General features: G+C 41.2%; 1 protein-coding gene across 3 annotated transcripts; it reads left to right on the forward strand.

The window, feature by feature from the left end:
- The first annotated feature begins 1702 nt into the window (after positions 1 to 1702).
- Positions 1703 to 21462, forward strand: RIC3 (RIC3 acetylcholine receptor chaperone). Of its 3 annotated transcripts, none has more exons than XM_050897808.1 (6): positions 1703 to 1856; positions 9161 to 9384; positions 10633 to 10711; positions 12856 to 12949; positions 19529 to 19677; positions 20804 to 21462. In XM_050897808.1, the coding sequence occupies exons 1-6, from the start codon at positions 1709 to 1711 to the stop codon at positions 21292 to 21294; spliced, it is 1185 nt and encodes a 394-aa protein (XP_050753765.1). In that variant the 5' UTR covers positions 1703 to 1708; the 3' UTR covers positions 21295 to 21462. The 3 variants fall into 3 exon arrangements, with proteins under 3 accessions (XP_050753765.1, XP_050753766.1, XP_050753767.1); XM_050897809.1 differs by having other exon boundaries at positions 19532 to 19677; XM_050897810.1 differs by lacking the exons at positions 12856 to 12949; positions 19529 to 19677.
- The last annotated feature ends 69 nt before the right edge of the window (positions 21463 to 21531 follow it).

A 21531-nucleotide genomic window follows, 5' to 3' on the forward strand; every position in this document is an offset into this window, starting at 1 on the left:
AACTGCTGCTCATGGTAGTACATCATTGCCAGAGAACAATCTATTTTTCATGACAGATTGAGTGAATTATTTGTTGTTAGTGGACTGATCAGGGAGATGCTCCTCTTGATGCCACTCCCCGTTAACTTTGCCACTGCAGGCATCAAGAGCTGCTGGCAAGTTTAGGAAAGAGGCATAGACACCGAACCGATAGTTCCCACAATTCTTATTTCCAGGAGCAGACCGGGGAGTCCCAGAAGTCCTACTGTGAGGTGCCTGAGAACTGGTGAATGAGTGGTGGGTGAAGGAGCTGTGGAAGGAGACGGTCCAGCCAGGTTAGTCCAGTAATGGCTGGTGGGACCTGGCCAAGGGCTGCCATCTCCCTAGGGCTGAGGTGCTCAATAAGAACAATTTCTGGAATTGTCTGCCCAGTTCCAGCTGTTCAGGCAGTGGATATCTCTTTTGTAGTAATTTAAGAGTCTGTGGTATTCTGCTGCCGTAGTGGTCTGCAGCATTAGTCAAAGCAATTCTGCTCTCAGCTCAAGTCTAATTAAGGGTAGGTCTTCCGTAAAGTCAGTTAAATTCAGTAGTCACAGCCCAGACCCCATGGAAAATAGTCTAATTCAACTACAGTAATACAGTGTAATATAAATATAATGGAAATACAAAACCATATAATTTAATTTGACATGACTGGCAGTTTTTTGCCTAAGTTAGTGAAAATGAACGAGTACAAACAATGAACTTCCCTCTTCAGTCTTTTATTGTTAGTATAGCGGGAAGATGGTTTCAGGATGACTTTGCGCGGCAGCAACCTAAACAAATGCACTGACAATATGCAAATTTCAAGCTCTCTTTTGAAAATATACGCACATTTATAATTTTTAAATTTCTTAGATAGTTGCAGTAAATTCAATTAATTTTAAATACGGTCAGGACTTTCCTACATCTGCCCCATGTGCTTAAAGGGGGGAAACAATTCCACATGGAGAACCCAGGTGAGCCATAGCCTCAACCAGCTCTTTTAGCCAAGGTGCCTTCCTGTCCCTGCAAGTACGACTGCCCTCACAACAGCAGTCCTACCGTAGGTAAGGCCCCGCCCCTTCCCAGGCCGGGGAGAGCACCGGTAACCACACTGCCACTACCGAAATCAGCTTTCAGCCTGGCGAGACACCTGGGAGCTTTGAGCACCCAGGGCCCACCTGCTCCGTCCTGCCATCACCGCCACCAGCAGAGACCAGTTGTGACACCACTGAAACACTTCACGGGGCAGAAAAAAAACGGGCAATGTCATTTTTTTTTTCTTTCCCCCCCAACAAATTTGCAGTGCTGCAGTCAAGGGGGGGGCACACAAGAGTCTGGAAAACACTTATGGCGGGATTGGAAAGAGGAGATCCAAACGCCCCCTCCTGCCCTGCCCTGCGTTTTTGAGGTTCAGGGCCGTTTCGGTAAGGACCCAACCCAGACCAGGACCTCGGCTTCCCACAGCCCGCTTCTCAACACCTCCCCTGCACACAAGACCACACTGCCCGGCAGGCCCTCCCCGGGGGCCGAGGCCGCCCCCGCTCGCCGCCCCTCAGGCGCCGGGGCCGGCCCGCACCTCCCTCAGGCTCCCGCCCGGCCGCGCCGGCGCACCGCACATGCGCGCGCTGCCCGCGCCTGCGCAGAGAGTAACGGTGCGGTAACGGTGCGGTAACGGCTCCTCAACGGCCGCAGCGTGCGGGCCGCCATGGCGTATTCGACGTGCTGCAGGGTGGCCATGGTCTCCTGCCTGGTGCTCTGCGTCTCCCTCCTCCTGCCGCGGACCTTCTTGTCTCGGGGCAGCGGGAGGCAGGAGCCCGGGGCTGCGCCGCTCGCAGCGCCCGCGCCGCCCGAGGGTAAGAGGCCGCCGCGGGCTCCGCCGACGGCGGCTCCGCTGAGGCGAGGGCGAGTTGCTCCTCGCCGCCAGTCCCCCCGCCCCGGTACGCCGAGGTCCGTGTTTCGGCTGGTGCTCGGAGGCCGAGCGTAAAATGCGGGCGGTGGCTCAGCGGTGAGCCCGGGTGGGGCGGGCTGTTGCCGCCGGCTCGCCGGTGGGCCGCGCTGGGCCTGGCCCGGCCCGTGAGCTTTCCGTCCCCGGGGGTGCTGCTGGCGCCGGCCGGGCTGTGCGTGAGCGGTCCTTGGTTGCACGGCGCGTCTGGAAGGTGCTCTGCCGCCTGGTATGAAAACGTCGCGTAGTTAATCCTTCCCATAAGCGTTACGCGCGTCACTCTCTCCTGCTCTCTCTGTAATGACGTGTGGTGTGTCAAAGATTGAATTTACTGTTCTCGCTGTGATTTACTTTTTTCTTTTCCCTTCAAAAAAAGATAGTTTAAAATCTTACAAATTTCATTTTATTTGTTTTATGTAAGTGGGGTGCTAAAGCTACTGAAAAGAGACATACTCATACCACATTTTTTTTTTCATTGTGATACATCACTTTTTATTTGAAAGCTTCATTATTTTGTTATTTTCTGTATGGAATGCTTTTGTTGTTGCATATGAAATAAAAGTTCATTTGAATTGTCTTCATTGTTTAGTTTCCTACTCCAGTATTTTAAACTTTGCTTTCATGCACCAGATTCTCATAATAAATGTGCCACACGATGACTCATTTAGACTTGGGTCCTGTCCATGCAGTCCCTCGAGCTATGTCCTTCTTGCCTGCCCTCCCACTCTGCATGTCCCCTCTTAAGTTCTAGAGGAATGGGTTCATACAAGCACCTCCCATTCTTTTTACGCACATTGCCTTTTTCTCTAGGTTTTTCTTCCCAAGGCACTTCACAAAAGTAGCTAGTATCATAGCTTCAGGTCTTGGCAGAGAAAAGAGTTTTGCCCAGGGCTGCCCACAGGCCAGAGGTGAGGCTGATGAAGTACAGAGAACTTCTAGGTTGTGCTGGATGCTGTCCCATAGGGAGTCGTTCAGTGACTACCTTCTGCATCCTTCCAACAGGTTGGTTCTTACGTGACCATACACTTCAGTGACATTGATTTAATTTGACCAAGGTTTTTTAAGGACATTCAGGCTGAAGTTACTGCTGAAACAATGTTATGTTGAACCAAAATAGATGACTTCTATACTATGGCTACCCTTCCATGGTTGCTGTGTGTATTCTTGGTCTTTAAGAATTTGAATAGAGGTTCATCAGCGCTATAGATCTACAGGTTTATAGTTTCATTGCAGAATCTCTTAACACTGAAAACCTGAATAGTAGCTGATTTTTTTGGTAGCACATCAAGAGCAGTACTGTGAGGGCACAGTGCTGGGCCCTGCAAAGGCCCAGCAGACAGCACAGGGGCTCAGTGAGGGCTGTGGACTCACCTGCTAGAAGCAGGGGTGGGAGCAGGCACTCTGGGACGTGGTACTTGTCTCTCCGTTAACTTCTGCCCCTGTGCAGCTCCTGACTGATCCTGCAGTGATACCAGATGACAGAGTTTGACAAACCGTTTTCTCACAGCAGTGCAGTCTTAGGCGGTTGTCGTGCTGGTGCTTCTTTCTTTGGCTGCAGGATGGACTGGATTGAATTGATCTGACAGAAAAATTAGCTTTAAAAAAAAAAATGACAAAAAACTTGCCCCCAAATTATTTTCAGTGACATCTGTCTGATGAATGATGTTCATACCTGTTCTAGCACAGCCTGTTTTAAGCAGTGCTGTCATAAGCTGACTAATCACAGCCACAGTTAAATGCTTAAAATAGATAACATAAATACTCTTTCCATCATCAATAGGTAGCATAAATACTCTTTCCATCATCCTGCAGGAGATGACAGTACAGCACGAGTTAGTGTGTGCCTGGTGCCGAGCGAGCACTTGGCATCCTCCTCTGTTGCACCCCAGCACCTGTCTTTGGCCAAGGATTTAATACCTCACTGCAGCTGATCCGTTTCAGATGAGAATTTATAGTCCATATTTTCAATTTGATAGCAAGAATTTCATTACACCTGCTCTGTAGACCAAACTTTATTTCACCTGAAGTTATTTTTTTATTGGAAGAATAAATCTTGATTGAACAGTTCAATTCATATCTCTGTCATTAGTCGTCCTCTTCAGTGAACTGATAACTGCAGTTACCTGACAGAATTTTCAGGGACTTGAAGTAATCATGTCATTCTTGAAGTTAATAAAGTGCTTATTGTAGTCTTGGGGGCAAAATGCCTCTGAATAAAACATTCTTAAAAGTTTACTACCATTTGTTAGAACTCAGTGTTACCAGGCGGCTTTTTATTGAAACAGGCTTTAAGCATGGGAGTAGCACTTTCTCTAATAAAGTTATTTTCAGAGGTCTCTTCTAGGAAAAAGGTGATCGTAGCACTATAGAAGTTAATATTATCTTTCAGACAGAAAGGTGGTTGTTTTTCGCAGTAATAGTTTCATGTATATGAAAGAACTTATTTAAAGAACTTACTGTGAATGTATCACATTTCTAGTTTACTTCATGGACAGGCATTAGAATTTTTTTTTTAAATCTTTTGGAAAAGAGGAAAAAAAGAGCTACTAGCAGTTTAAAAAGTACTTTTAAGTCTAGTGTTCATAAATGTATGCCATGCATTTTGTAAAGCTGCTAAGTTGGTAGTTTAAGAAAAACCTTACAGCTCATGACAGTAGGTGTACAGTCTGTCTGCATTCTTACGAACAATCAAGTGGCATCAGCTTTACAAGAAAAATACATGACTGTTCAGGTAACACCTCTGTCCAGCTTGGATTTGTGCAATGCACACATCACTTGCCTGCAGGTGTCCTTAAGAAAATGAAGATGTTTCCATTTTGGGTAGTTTTTGTGTTTTCCTTTTTAACCTCCGCCTGCAATATTTAATAAAAAAAGTTCAAGCATTTGACTGTGTCCATTAAAAACACCTGTGCGGTGGTTTAAAGTAAGGATTTAAAAATTGTCATTCCTTCTAACCTTTTTTGAGTGAGTTTCTAAAGTTGTGTTGTTGGGAACACAGCTAGAGCTATTTTGTAAATGTCAGTAAAAGAGCAAGAAGTAAATGAATGCATACTGTTTGTCCAGTTCATCTTGATGTTACACCTCTGCAGAGGTGTTAGGGAAATTAGAGGGTGTTAAAGAATAGCAGCAGAAATGATATAGTGGCTTGAAAGAGAATTTAGATTAAATGTCAAGAAAACAGTTTCTGTATAGATTATTCTAAGCTATTATACTATGCATGGAGGCTATGCAAGAAAACCTAGGAGGACACTTTCAGTCTGGAGAAGATCTACTTAGCAAAAGCTTTGCTTAGAGCACGCATCTTTAAATATCAAGTCCAACAGAGTAGGGGAGGAAAATGTGCAAAACTCTGAGTTCTGGTTTTCACAGAAGCGTAATTCATTTCTGATCGCTGTGACTGTCTGAAAAAGCAGTGGTTTTCTTTTTCAGTCACTACGATGAACATTTTACCAGGAAAATGTAAATGGCACCTAAGCATCCCTAAACGTGGGAGTCAGAGTACAGTTTGAAGATGAGTTTGAGGACTGGAATGTGCATTGCTGAGGCAGGAGGATAGTTCTGTATCCCACTGTCACATGTTTTTTCAGTTAAAGCTTTTGTAAAACGTCTAGCTGGTTTGTTCTTGGGCTGTGTTTTTTTGTTTGGTTGGTTTTGCATGCACAGTAAGGTATAGTAAATGTCTTACTTGGAAAAAACACACTTAATCTCAGCATTTCCAAACCAAAGTAGTGTCACCATGGTTTTGGGGTGGAAACAAAAAATGCAGAGCGCCTACAGCAGAGCATGGGTGGAACTGTGGGTGCTGTCCCGCTGAGGAGCAGCTTGGTTGAGATTTGAGAAGCGATGAGAACAGCATCCTTTGCTTTGCTGTCAGCTTGGACAAGTCACACGCGCTTCCTGGACTGCCATTTCCCGTCTCTAACCCTCCTCCTACGCTTCCTGGGGTCTGAAGAACATGCACATTTTATAAATGCAGTCATGTATCGTAAATCTCCTGATGAATGGAGTGCAAACTTAATGTAGCAACAGCCCATATGTACTGTATGTCAAACTTTATTTTTTTATTTCACATTTATGTGTGTATCCCAGCAGTTTATAGCTGGTCAGAAGTTGCAGAAAGACATATTATCTAGACTAAGAGTTGCTGAATCATACAATAACTCAAGTCGAAATAACTTTATGAATAGTTAAGTTGGGCTCAGTAGCAATTCCTAAACCCCGTTAGGTAGAACACATAACAGCTTTCTTGGAAAAAAGATACTGGGATGGTCTGAATATTATCAGCTGGTGGGCTGTTGTATTAGGTGTGCTATAAATATACTTTTTAAGATTTGCTTTTCTCAGTTGAGTGTTAATATTGTTAAAAGATTAAAAAACCCACGGTAATTCTAACGTGATACTGCTATTAAGGACTTCACCGACATTCAAAAACCTACAGTCTCTTAAACAACACAAACATTAGCTGGGGCATAATTTCATTTTTGGCCTTAAAGCTATTGAAGGGACAGGTTTAGACAAAACATGCTCTGCTTGCCCTGTAGCTGGTTTGCAAAGTTTATTTGAAGCATTAAACTGACAAATTATTAAACGTGTTGGGTAAACCTTAGGTAAAAAGATTGCAGAGCCAGGTAGGGTGTATTCAGTGGAGTTACCACATGCAGCAGTCAGGTCTGCGTGAAGGCAGCCCACAGGCTGTCACAGGGGAGTTGAGAAACATTTCAAAAGCAGAGCAGCAGTGTGGCACCCTTCAAAGCTAAATGGAGGTTAGTGCTCTTCCCTTCCCACAGCGTGGAGAATGTCCTGTTGAAGTACTCGCCATCAGCACTGGCAACTGGATGGTGCACCAAACAAGGACCCAACACACGCCCTTCTGTGCTGACGTACAAGTGTCACTTGATTTTATTGATGGAGAGTATGTTGTTGTCTCCATTTCAAAGTGGTTTGATTCATCCCTGGAAATGTGGAATCCAGTCGCATCACCTACCGGTGTGTGTGCTAGGGTGTTGGGTTTTTTAATAGCACGAGGTATCTTGTTTAATTGACAGTGGCATCCAAATCACTATGCATTTCCATTTATATATTGTGTATTTGACAGCTTTGTGCATATGTTGCTTTTAAGTTGCCTGTGCCATCAGTTTCCTCTATAATTTGCATGGGTTCTTCACAAGAAAAAGCTATGGAAATTTTTTTTTTTTTTTTAATGAGGAAATCATTATAAAAGTTTAAAAATCAACAGGGAAGATTTAGAACTAGGAGCCATAAAATTCCCCTTTAAAATTATTTTGATAATGAAATGACTAGTGTGTGTCCCTTTGGCCTGATTATCTTTAATGGAATTGAATCTTTTAAAGCACAAACGAGGCCTTGTGGATAATTTAGAAAGCTATTCCCTTTAAATACAGTTTCACCTTTGTCAATTATTTTCTGCTTTCTTCATCTCTTTTTTTTAATAAAGAATATTTGCGTGAGTATAAGATGTTTTACAAAGGTTTATCTACCCTGCTGTTTCATCCCTGCCTCAGTGGTACTGTTCTCTCTCTACACAACATCACGCTTGTTTCCACAGTGACCTACTGCTACAAGGCGTTCCTGCTGGAGCAATGGGACTTTCTTGTAAATAAGATGCTATGCTTCCATCACAGACTTTGAATAATTCACTAAAATTAAAGTGCATGATAACAGCTTCCTCAAAGTTAAGCCTGAGCTAATCTGAGAGTGGGTTTGGTCAGTGGTGGTATACCTGGACAGTTTCACTAAAGCCTACAGCACTCAAACAATGTGTGCCATCACCTACAAGAAAAATGTGGTTTTAATAGTAGAACTTCGTGAATTATTGATACCACTTCCTAATATGTATTTACTGTAATTTTCTGTGCTCAGGAATTTAGCTGCCTGTGACGGTGTTTCCTAGCAAGAGCAAATGTTAATTTAATCTAATTTTCTCTTTTCTTGCTTCTCATAAAAATATTTGCAGCTGGGTACTCACAGAAGTAAAGTTAGTTATTTTCACTGCTATTTCAAACCTGTTTTTCGCTTTCTTTATGCAAGTGCACGCAGCCTGCCCCAGCACCAGTGAGCAGTGTCCAGGCTGCCTGGCTTTCTCGCTGCATGTTTTGCAGCTGGCGTCAGGAGGTGAGCTGCAGTCCGGCCTGGCAGTCCCCATCTCTGGTGCTTCCATCCAGCGCCTCCCGCCGCCAGACTTGGTGGCGGAGTAGCTGAGTAATTCAGTTCAGTCCCAATCGGTGGAAGGGAGTGCAGGTACAAGTCCAAGCTGGATATGGAGATAGAAAGCAGGATGTCAAGTACACAGAGGAGTAAAATAGTGAATTTCATGGCAAAATTGTTGCATTGATGGCAGCAAGAAAATAGAATAATGCGTGAGCTTAGATTTATTGAGATTCTAGTGCCTTTCAGTTGAACAAAATTGTCTGCAGCACCATTTCAGGCTCTCTGCAGTCTTACTCTAGCATCTGTGCATCCGTTTATGCTCTCTCCTCTTTCTTGTTTTAAGTTATCTCTACCTCTGTCATGGCTAGAAATCATTTTTTTCCCTCTAAAATGCCAAAGATAATATGTCCCAAGCTATATTCAGTCTCTTCTCTGACATGCTTTACCTAACACCTTTTTAAGGAGAACAGTTTGAGGTGCCACCACTTTTCTTTCTTTCATTACTAATTTGGTAAAATCAGGTAAAATACTACTTCTTATGGCAATAGCTGAAAATCTGTACTGAGCAAACACTGCAGTCGTGTATCAGGATGTTAGATGGGTAGTGGTTTATATATTAACGTGCCTTTGTGTAATATTGAAAGATCAGGCTCACAGCAGAAAACCAATATGTTGTTGGGGTTTTTTTGAGCAGAAAACCAAAAGTAAGAGTTCGGATTTTCATCCTGTTAGGGATGCTGATTCATAGGGTCTTTGGACACGTATATAGCTGTTAAGATCGGTGTTTTGTTAATTGACCTGCCAGCTTTTTCTCTTCTTAGAATCAAGAGAGTAATTGTGCATACCTAACTCCTAGCACTGCATATAGTAAGTGACTGAGGATTGAGTTTACAGACTTAGTACTTACAGTCCAACAAGTTACTTTGTTCATCAGTGTGGTGCATTTAAAAGTAGAGAAAATAGGTCAGCCGCACCTGCTGCAGTTTCAGGCTGTGTGTAAAAGGGTGAAAAATAATAGAAGAAAAATAGTCATGTGTTTTTTTGCAGGGAAGCTTGGTCACTTTCCACCGAGGATGCATTACCAGGCCACTCCTGACAGCCGAGCTGCCCCTCATTTTCCAAGGTCTCACCTTGCTGAAGCAGTTGCCAAAGCCAAATCAGGTGGAGGTGGTGGTGGAAGCACTGGTGGAACTGGGAGAGGTCTTGTGGGGCAGATTATCCCTATATATGGATTTGGCATCTTCTTATATATCCTGTACATTTTATTTAAGGTAAGACCAACATAAATTGAAAAGTCAGGGAAATAACAACTAAAAAAACCTGAAAACAGAAACAATAGTCCCATTTCTGTACCTGATTCCATTTCAGCTTTGCTCAAAAAAAAAAAAAGCTTATGCTAGACCTTTGACTAGTCGTTGAAAGATTGGTGTATCCTGTGGTTTTTGCTATTGCAAAGACTGTAGCTAAGAATGCAGGGACGGGTTGCTGTGATCCTGTATTGGCCTCTGACATTTTACAATTTTTTTAAGGAATTTTTTTCCCCCTGGAAAATGTGTATGTCTAGAACAATGTTATATTAATTTTGAATAGACACATGGTATTCTTTTCCATTATGTGTGACTACATATTATATGTACTGTATATGTCACATATTGTGTTATGCATTTAAAGTGGGAGAGAGGGAGTACATTTATTGCATACCTTCTGGAACAAAAGCACCACGTTGTTGGAGAATGGGAGTTTGTAAGATTGTATTGACCACACTGGAACTACCCCAGCTGAGGAACTGGTTGAAAGCTAGTTTAAAAAAGCACAGCTCAAATTCCCCTCAAGTGTTTCACACGTGATTTGAACTTCTCATAGCTTTTTGTTCCACAGACGTGACTTGCACGTAGGTGATGACAGTCAGCTGTGTGGGAGGAGGGAGAAGTGGACTTGTGGAAATGTTTTTTCCTTTGAGTGGGGGCTGAATCCAGACTGAGCAGTGTCCAAACAGCTGAGCGCGCTCTGGACAGACAGAGGCAAGAACAAAGTGAATTGGGTGAACTGATCAAACACAGAGAAGACGAAGGAAGTAGATAGCCTGCAGCTTCTGTATAGAGCCAGCCAGTATCTTTGCTGCAGGTACAAAGTTGGTATGGAATAATGGCAGAAAGCATTGCAAGCAGGATCACATCTAATTCCTTCAGAACCTGTGCTTTATGTCACAATAATTGCCCAATGTGTTTTTTTCCCTCCTATACGCAGAAGAATTACAGGATCAGGCTGGAAGAGATAAATATTCTAAAATGAATAAGTTATTTTTGATGGATTATGCTTTCACTATGCTTAAAAATATCATTTGTTCCAAGTGTCTTTCAGGGCAAGATCTCCCAGGCATCTTTCATGCTGCTAGGCATGCTTTTTTGTGGTTAGTTTCTGGCGTATTTTAGTTTTCTATCCTTTTTTCTGTTGCCTTTGGGGCTTATGTATTACTATTGCGGTAACTTATAGAAGGGTTGTCTTTTTTCACTCATCAGCTGGCTTCCAAGGGAAAAACTACAGCTGGAGAGAGGAAATGCCCTACTGCTGCACCTGGAAACATGAAGAGGAAAATCAGTGAGTATGACTTCTGAGTTATATCTTTGTAGCTGTTGACTCTGTAGAGGCACAGTCCAACCAGGTTCTTCAAGTTCTGGGCACACTGTAAAGCTGCTGTTCCCCCTCGTAAAGAACAAGCCAGAAGCTTCAGTGTTGGAATGAGCAAGAGTTAAAATGAATTACTGCACCATCACTTTCTGATCTCATTCAGCTAATGAGACTCTGTGATAGCAGCCTGATCCCAAGCCCCCCTGGAAGCAATGGCTTTTCATGAGGTTCACTGAATTAACTGTATGGATTTGCTGAAAAGCTATGTAGCTAATGATTAAAAATGGATAATAGGATGTCCATCTATAATTATTCTATAATCCGTAATATTCTGGTAATAGTATATAAAGATATTATTAAAAGCTACCTTCATTTTTTTGAATTTGTGAATTCTTAGCCATCACCAGGCACTTCCCTACTTTTTCCCTTCCCTTTTTGCAATGCTCAAAGTTTTTATGAGAAAGCAAACAGTATTCTGAAATGTTATTGTGATTTTACCTAAACATCGGTGGGATAGATTCAACTATTTGTAGACATTTATTAGATAAATTAATAAGCTTACTATTGAAGGTTGGATGAGTAGTTACCATAACAGTACTTAAATGTGTTGTGTTTAGCTGGCTAAATTGCAATAGGAAAGAAAAGCACTTAGGGCTTTATAGAAAGTGCTGGCAGTAAGGTAATTGTCTTAACATAGCTGTAATTATCTTGACATTAATGCATATATTAGGAATACCTAATGTAGTCAGTGCTATAGATTGTATTTTCAGTGCACTTGTACTGCATTGGGCCTGGCAATTTTGTTCAATTTATTAGCAACGGTAATTGTATTTTTTTCTCTAATGCTTGGTAAGAGAAACTAACTTTGCAGTAAGTTAAATATTTACCGTCATTATAACTCAAAGAACTAGTGATGAAAATTATTCTGCCTTTTCTAGAGCTCTTCATTTGTATTCCTAAAGCATTCATTGCAAGCTGTAGCAGAGCAGGGGACAAGTCACTGGACTAGGAACCACTAACATAGTGACTTGGAGAGAGTAACTTCCTTTCTCTTTTGCCAATTTCCCTTCCCCTATTTTTAAAGTCTCAGACATGCAAAATAATGACATCAGTGATACATTGAGTAATGACATTCTCTGCAGAATAGAGGTCTTTCCAAAAGCAGGATGTTTGTGGATGGCTTTCTCCATTCCTACTGCGTCAGAGTTCCATTGTGCCTTTTTGCTGCTTAAATGGGTGTACCTGTAGCAGCTGAATATTTAACTAACCCAGGCTGGTTTCATTTTGTTCTGCAGTGGCAAACAATGAAGTCTCAGCTATAGGATTTTGAGCGTGAGCTACAAAAGCCAAACAAGGAGCTCAGGCGTTTTTGTTGACATCCATGCTGTTGCATCTTTACTGTTAACGCTTTTGGCTACGTTAAAGCCAGTATGGGTGTTCCTGCATGTATTCATGTGTGTCTACTATTGTACTATGGACACATTTTTTGAAAAAAAGCGCAACCATGGAAATACCGTGCTTTGCTCCCCAGAGAGACACCATGTGGCTAGCTGTTATTCATCCCGGTAAGCCTGGCAGACCGTTAGCACTCACTGCCTACCCTGGCACACGTGTGCAGGGTTGGATGCCATCGAGCCCATGAACTTTATTCTCTTTGATAAAGATGTTGTTTCTGAAACCTTAGACTTGTTGTTAGAAAACACTCAGGTGACCTTTTCTCTCTGTCCCAAGGACTTAACAGGGAAATTCCATGAGAACTATTAATTCTGCAGTAGACAGTAAAACACCATGGTTTCCTTAGAAAGAAAAAATATGGTATTTTCTTTTCCCTAACTTTAATCTCCAGGGCATTTACAGTGGGCCACTCACTCTGCTTTTTGGGACATTGCTCGGGAGCTTTTGAAAGGTGCTTTCTGTGTGTCCTATTGCCATTGGCAATAGTCTTCACCTTCTTATACCAGGAAAAGTAGGTAGAACTCTTTAAGCAAGCTGCATGTTTTAGTTTCCTCACAGCCAGTTTGGTTTGGTACAGTATATGCTACCTGTGATAATGGGACAGGGATACATTTTCAAAGCTCCTACTGACAGATCTTGGGATTTTGTTTGTTTTACAGCTGACTATGAGCTCACTCAACTCCAGGAGAAACTGAGAGAGACAGAAGAAGCTATGGAAAAATTGATCAACAGAGTAGGACCTAACTGTGACAGGTATATTTCAAATTACAGCATTTTAAGGAGAGATTCTGCTCTGATTAGAAATTAAACTTTCTTATATTGGCTATATTGAAATAGCATTTTTATTACTACTTCAAATTGTAGGAAGTTGATTTTACACATCACACTTTTTGTTCTGCAGTTTTTCTCTTTTCAGCGTCTATATTTAAAATAAATCATTTTTTTCAACTTCATTTTCCTTAAACAGAAAAGCAACTATCCCTACCCTCCCCCTTTGTACAGTGTTATTTGGAAGATAATGACAGGTATGCGTAAACAGAAAATAAAACGTCTGCATTTAAAGTATATAAAACAACCTGTCTTATGTGACCAAAGTAATGTTCTGAATGATTCCTAAGAGACCCATTTGTTTCATGTTATTTTCCAGTTCTATGGTTTATTTTTCTAAATAGAAATGCTGTTATAATCTATGTAAATGCCAGTTAGAATATCCATAAAATACTTCTTTAAGGACAGAATTGTATAATAATCTGATTCCATAACTTAGTTCCACCCTGTAACCAGTAAATCCATGCATTTGCTTCTAAATATAAAAGAAAAAAAGAGTTGTAAAATCAGGATTTAAAAATCTATTATGTTTATTAATGTTTGCTATAAATCTTAGATCACTGTTCTACATTATAAAGAAACACTGGAAACAAGTCTGGTTTTCATAAGGAGTGTAACAACACATCAGTGGGACAATGCGTAACTGCAGTGTTTGAAGATTTAAATACCATGAATATTAAGGTGATGATTGCAAGCAAGAAAGATAGCTGTTCAGGTTGTAACGCATGTTAACTTTGTCCGGATCAGTCAATGCCTGTTTTAACCCATTCTGTAGGAACAATTCTGTGCCGAACTTGCACGTTATGTTCATTTGTGCTTCAAACTGCATTCTCTTTGTGCATGTAGTTTTGCCCACTTTGCACCGTGTCCTGTATTGCAGCTGCACTCGTCTCAGCAAGACGAGGTGCCAAACTTGCCTGTGTTAGGCCAGGTTGCAGCAGGAGAACCCCTAAGCTACCCTGGTTTTGTCAGTGAAACAGAAGGATACTGTTTTGACTATTACCTCTGTTTTGGAGAGCTAACGCAATGCTCTACGCGTACCTTTAAGCTGCCAGAAATAGGCTTATGAGCTGCCCAGATATTGCGCTGACTCTCAGGATAGGATATTTTTTACTGAGAAAATGGGTTTAGGGTCTGATCCAGTATTTGTTCCACTCCTCTGTGTTATTGGCTCAGAGCCTTTATTTAGTAGAACTTCCCTTCTTTGTTCGACCAAACTGTTTATATAGATGGATCTAAAGGCCTCAGGGGAAATCAGAATCTGAATCTAATAAAGAATTTTGAATGTAGCCTCTTTAAAGAGAAGGGAAAAAGCACCTCTAGATGGAGCAAATAGCTGTTTTTCAAATACACCCAGACTTTGAAGCTTTCTTAATCTACACTGTGGTACTCATTAAGTTCAGTAATACTGGTTGAATGTCTTAGAATAAAGTGTATGGTTAGAAAGTGTAATTAGAGCACAGAGTACAGTGCTAGGCTTATTCAATCTGGATGTTGATAGATTTAAATAAAAAGGAAAGAGGAAGAGAGCAAAAATTACTTGAGTTCCATTTATTCATATGCAGTTAAACAGAAATCCTTACAACAGAAAAGTCAGAGAAAGAAAGAACTGCTATCAAATTTAAACTAGTGCTGAAAGACCCCAGGTGAGACCGTGGCCCATTATACTAGATATGGCAGAGGGACTCTCAGCCTGCCAAGTGAAGTATTAGTAACCAAACCAAAGGACGTATTTTGCATTGTCACAAAAACCAACGTATCACCATAACACACAGTGTTTGTAATAGTGCTGAGGTCTCAGCTCGTGCCTCAGTGTCCTCTCACTATACTTCAGGAGCGTTCTCCTCCCAGCTGAACTGCTCCAGGATTCATCCTGGATTTCTCCTTCTGGTGAAGATTCTTAGAATCCAAAGACATTCTAATTTTGTATATTTTCTTCAAAAAAACATTGCTTTTGAAATCGGATGAGTTGGAAGGACAGTTTATTCTCAGATAACGCTGTACCATAGAAAGAAATCCTGTTTCAAAGGAATAATATATACTGTGCTGTGTGATTTTATTCTGCTTTCTTCTGTAGCAAGTGTACGTGTTGTTTTCTTGCTGTGGCTTGTCCTGCTCATTTCTTTTTCTTTCAAAAGCATTTGAGTGAAGTAAGGCTGGAAGACCTCTCAATACTATTAGCTGGTTTTCTCAGATGGGATAGCTAGTATTATCCAGACCTGTGTTGTAGAAGGTAGGCAGGCAGAAACTTGGATTTGCCTTTTTTTTAATTAGGCTTGAAGACCAACCTCCAAACCAACCAAGGAGACCTCCTTCCAGACCAGCATACTAGTTGGAATTGCTACAGCCTTAAGTACAGAAACCCCCTTGCAGAAATGCAAAACTTTCAAAAAGTACAAGTACAGATACTTTTAATAGGGCCTAGCATGTATTAGCAAGGACTAGAAGCAAGGTAAAGAAAGCAAGAGTAAGAAAGAACTACCTGGCTGGGTCCTCAGCAACATAACCAAACCTAAACTAAGAGGCGGACAAAGATAATTGTTACCTAATGCACACACTTAAATGGCTTGTACATAGTACCTAAGGATATAATGATTCACAGCTCTGAGAAAATATAGCACTCTTCCCAGCTCTTTCTTCAACAGGTTATAAATCTAAATTATACAGTTTTGTAATTTGTCATCACATCCTATCACTAAGGGAACCTCAGTATCTCCAGTTTCTAAATATAAACCTTTATAGTCCAGTGTCTCTCAGCAGAAATGAGGAGCCTTGCTGGGAATTTGATGATTCAGAAGTAAAGACTTGATTGATGGTTATATGGGGCGCTCTGCATTAAAAGCATGCATATTGCTTTTTTCCAGGCTTTTAGCAGAGTGTTTCAATGTTGGAACAGTGATATAATGGGTACAAAAGATTTCCCTACCCATTCTCACAGATGTCTTACCATATTCTTTTCACCACTGTCTGTAAAATTTGGTATTTTGAAACCACTTTAAATTGAAGAATACTTGTAAATATTTTTCTCAATGGGAGTATTGTACAATACTCTCGTGTAAAAAAAAAATCTCAATTTCTGGTAGTTAGGTAAGAGGTAGAAATGATGCAGCTTGATTACCTGTTTACCAGGCTGTCAATTGGAAAAACTTACCTTTTTACCATAAACTGAGCAAATGTGATATGGAAAAGAGAGAGAGAGGCTATACTCTGTGGGGTGCCATTTTTGGGCTATGGCTGCATTTTAGTAGTGATTATTTTAAGATCATGAAGCAAAAAAATACCAGTTGACATGTCTGAGATAACATGTTAGATTATGGATTTTCACTGCAGTCATGATAGCTCTTTAGGAAATGTTCTGATCTCAGTGTAAGAATAAGAAACCTTTACCTGTTAGTGAGCACTTTGGGACTCTACAAAACGTAAGCATTGCCACTATGAAAAGTAATAGCTGTGTTGGAGCTCCAAACACACAGAGCAAAAATAATGACCTTTTCTTTTACACTGTAAACCTTTTGCATCTGTTGTCCTCTTAGTATTCATAAGCGCATTATACCCTGGTAAATCTCCTGTATGCAGGCAGCCAGATGTCTTACACATTGCCAGCATCCTACAGTAGGGCTTCCTAGAGGTCTTAAATGAAGTAGAAATAGTGCATGGGCTTTGGTTTCTCCCTCTCTACAGGGCAATTTGTCGTTTAAGCAAGGTATCTGGAGGAGGAATACTCTGAAATACAGAGACCTTGTGTTGCAGTAAGACAGTAGTGCTTTCTAATGAGAGTATCCAGCATATTAGGAATTTCCCTATATGAAATGCCACAGTGATGCAGCTGCATTGATTGATCCTATTAGCTGAGCTAGCATATCTCCCCATTGTGCTAAACAGATAGGCCTCTCTGTCTTTATCCAGGTGATATATATTGAAATTACATACACTTTTGTCTATAAAAGGAGGATTAGTTTGGCAGTTCTATTACAGCTTCTGTCAAAGGCAGCTAGCTGATGAAACCATTTCTTTTTGTGTGCCTCTTAATTCACATCTCAGATTCTACATCTGCATAACCCAGGCTTTTGAGAAGGTGCTGTCTCACACCTTCGCTTGTTCTGTGAAACAAACTGCCACCGCAACTTGAGGGGACTCAGTGCAACCTCCATATAGCATTGGGACTGTATCAGCTTTTCAAACTGTGGGGCAAAGTGCCCCTCAGGGGAAGCGCAGAGAAGTGATGTTTAGCCTTGTGGTCTCAGTCAAACAGTTTAATCTGGGTAGCTGCTAATGAAACCAGTGGGCCTGGTCCTGAGCTAAGCTCAGTTACAGACAACTGTGTGTGCAACTGTGCACAAAATCTAGCCCAGGGTCAGCACTTTGATCACCATTGCAGAAACCAGCAGTACGATGCTAATCTGTTTGGCTTTAAACCATGTCGTGGTTTAACCCCAGGTGACAGCTAAGCACCACGCAGCCGCTCGCTCACTGCCCCCCCCACCCCGGGATGGGGGAGAGAATCAGGAAAAAAACCTCGTGAGTTGAGATAAAGACAGTTTAATAGGACAGAAAGGAATGAAAAACAATGATAATGATAATAATATGACAATAGCAATACTAAAAGAATTAAACTATACAAAGCAAGTGGTGCACAATGCAATTGCTCACCACTCGTTGACCGATGCCCAGTTAGTTCCCGAGCCGCGATCCCCCTCCCAGTTAACTCCCCCAGTTTATATACTGGGCATGATGTCATATGGTATGGAATAGCTCTTTGGCCAGTTTGGCTCAGCTGTTCTGGCTGTGTCCCCTCCCAGCTTCTTGTGCCCCTCCAGCCTTCTTGCTGGCTGGGCACGAGAAGCTGAAAAATCCTTGACTTAGTGTAAACACTACTTAGCAACAACTAAAAACATCAGTGTGTTATCAACATTATTTTCCTACTAAATCCAAAACACAGCACTATACCAGCTACTAGGAAGAAAATTAACTCTGTCCTAGCCGAAACCAGGACAAACCAGTATGACTCTGCTGCCTTTAGTGGAGTAACTATCATGTCACCATGGTTCCCGTATATGTAGAGTAGCACAAAGTACCTATTAAAGTGCTGCTTTAGGCATGACAGTAAGAGGAAAAATTGAAGATGGATTCTGCAAGTTTTCAAGTTTATGAGAATTCAGGTACCTGAAACAAGGTTTAGGTAGATACTAATCACCTAAATCCAAAATCATTAATCTGTTTCCAGCTCCCCTCTTCCCATCTCACCCCTAAGATTCACTGAGCAGCTGTCTAATCTTGGAGATTATCTGTCTGTCTGATGGTCTGGACATCACCAGAAATCATCTGTCTGACCTCACGTACTGCCTACAGTTAGCGTTCTGCATGTGCTGAGGGCCACCCTCTCTGAGTAACTAGAGGCAATAGATCCTGCCTAAAACACAGCGAGATTCAAAAGAGCACCAGAGTAGTGCCTCAGTCCCCCGAGAGGCTTGAACTGGCACTTACACAGAGATCAAACACCTGCTCAAGAACAACTTGAAACTCAAGATGAAACAAGCACAACAGTCAGAACCATTTTCACCCCTAAGTACAGCTAGTGTCTTTCTTATTCTGACCTACTGAATTAGTTAGTAGAGCTCATATCACCACCCTCCAAATACTTCTTTTTTGTCCATAAGATTTTTAGGAGACTATTTTTTTTCCAGAGAAAATAACATGTAATGACTACGTGATCTTATCTGTTGGAAGCATTTGTGTTACAACAGTAAGTAATTGTATTACCTGAGCAGTAGTAATTACTAGAATCAGCAGTGTAGAACCAGTCAAAATTATAGTTTGCTTTTAATCTGATAAAAAATCTCAGTCCTCTTCCACTCTCCCTCTGATTCTAAAGAGCAAGTTAAAGTTAAATGTAACACCTTCTTTTCATTTTTAAATCTTCCTTCCTGCTTCTCCCCCCACCTCCCCGCCAGGCAGCATTGTTGACTCTATATAATAATATGATGAGCTGTCCAACTGACATTTTTTGGTGAGACCTTGCAAATTTAATACCTTTAATGGTCATAATTAGGGATCATTAGACACTTGAGACTAATGTCTGTGTGAGACATTTTGATCAGCCCCACAAGTTGTTTTAAATGTAGCATAGGTTCTGAATTACATTTTCTTATAATGCTTCAAAAAAGGCATGGCCCTCTAATTCTCACCTAACACTTTTTTAAAGGCCAGACATTTCTGTAGTGTCTTTTGTACCATAACTGTTGCTTGTGTGTCACTTTCATCTTGCTCTCACATTGGCTGTACCTGCCTTCCTTTAACCTGTTTAAGTTTGCAGGCTTTCTGGATAAATGGATAAACCTTTATACTGAGCTGAAGTGCAGACCACATGCAGATGTTGAATAGTGATCATACTGCAGCCAGGTTTCTTCAGACTGTGCTGCTGGGACAGACCAAACAGTTGGGTTCAAACTCTGTTAATAGGTTGTAATAATAGTGGACTGAATTCCGGTGTCTAATATTTTCTAGCAGGACTCAAAATGTTACAACAGACCAGGAAAAAAGGTTACTTCAGCAACTCCGAGAAATTACTAGAGTTATGAAAGAAGGAAAATTCATAGATGGCATCTCTCCTGAGAAGGAAGCTGAAGAAGCTCCTTACATGGAGGATTGGGAAGGTAAGCAAGAGCCTTTCTTACCATTACCCTGACGAGAAAAATTGAATAAGGATTACTTATAGTCCCAGATCCTTTCAAAATTTTTTGTTAACTTTATCCTTCCTTTTCAGAAGTCAGTGTTCAAAACTTTGCAAGAGGTTGTTTGTTTTCCCAACCATAATAGAAAGAAGATAGATTTTGAGGCATCCAGCATTTCCTTTAGTGTAAACACTACACTGTTTGCTGCCAAAAGTGGCATATGAATATTCACATATGCTTCATCTGCTGCTGAGTCTTGGCTGCTGTAGGTTTATATCTTTCCCTTTCTTTGCTGGGCTAGATTTCATGCAACATCATAAAACCCTTGGAAATCAGAATCAATATGTTTTGGATAACTTACAGTTTTTACTTTTGATTAGTCATTCTTTGTTTGCTCCAATGTTGTAAAAGTCAACTCTAGGAAGTCTGTCTTTTAAAAGTTCTTTATTTTAATGTCCTTTCCATTCCTTGGTGTTTACTTGTTACATAAATGTGTTTTCAAGATATCCTAGTTGAGCTGCTCACTATCATAATTTTAAATGCAGACTTAATTCCTTGCTCTTTAAGAAGCTTTCAAAAATGATCCAAAACATAAAGCATAAACAGTGGCCTCGAGCTCTGTTTTCTTAAGTCAAGTTCACGATGCATTTTCTAAAATGAAATGCACAAAGTCATTGACATATCTGGTTTTTCAACTTTATAAATAATGCTGTTTATAGCACAAGTCTTCAAAACATGAACCAGTCAATCTGTAAACAGAAACAAACAAAAAAAAGGATCTATTTAAAGATCTAAGACACACAATTTTCACCTGTTAGCTCCCATAGCTTTCAGCAAAGCTCAGATATTCACTCCTGAAAGTCAGGGTTGATATCCTGGCTCCCGAAAAATAAGTGGAGTTTTCTCATCATCTCCCAAGAAGTCATGTTTTGCAGATTCTTGCCATGGATACATCTTGCTGTGACGTATACATGGCATTAAATAGATGACACTTATACTGGCAGTGCTAAAAACAGTTGTTCTAACAAACTTGTGCATCCATCACTGAAGTCAGTACTACTTTTAAATGCTGGTAACACTTCAAGATGCATATCACTTTATTCCTAAGGTTATCCAGAAGAGACCTATCCTGTCTATGATAATTCTGATTGCTTCAAGCGCAAACAGGACACAATCCTTGTAGATTATCCTGATGTGAGCCAGCCCTCTGCAGAAGAGCTGGCAGAAAGAATGGAGGGCATGGAAGATGAGGAGCATCTGTGCAATGAAACCCTGCTAACTGATCTCACCATGGGAAGGGGCAGTCATGATTTAATGCAGAAAAAGGATGAGGTAACTGGTGTCAGTGAAGAGGACAGGGACCTTCATCACAGCCAAAGCATTGAGGAGTGCTGCTGTTGTTATGAGGATGACGATCCTGCTGTCATAGCAGAGAATGCTGGATTCCACTCTGAGAGCTGCAGCGAAGCAGAAGAGTCAACCCAAGAGGACCTGTCTGTGGAGTCAGAAAATGAAAATGCAGCACTGAAAAAGCAAAAAGCCAGTGATTCAGATGAAATAGGCACACTGAGAAAGCGCAACACAAAAGGACTTGAGTAACAGGGACAATAGTGGATGTTATCTAGATGGTAAAGGTAGAGGTCATAAACTGCCATTCATGTGGTTTTTGTTCCCAATGAAGACTGTGTTCATCTCCTTGTACCAATTTCATTCCTGTGGTAACAATCAGTCACATCATCTACCTGAACTGGAAGCCAATGCCCTCTTTCCTGCAGTCTTGTCATGGCTTACCGTGACATTGCCAACAGCACTTTGTCCTTGCTTTTTGGAGACTGG

This window comes from Gymnogyps californianus, chromosome 5 (assembly GCF_018139145.2).
Source record: "Gymnogyps californianus isolate 813 chromosome 5, ASM1813914v2, whole genome shotgun sequence".
NCBI classification, from domain to species: Eukaryota; Metazoa; Chordata; class Aves; order Accipitriformes; family Cathartidae; genus Gymnogyps; species Gymnogyps californianus.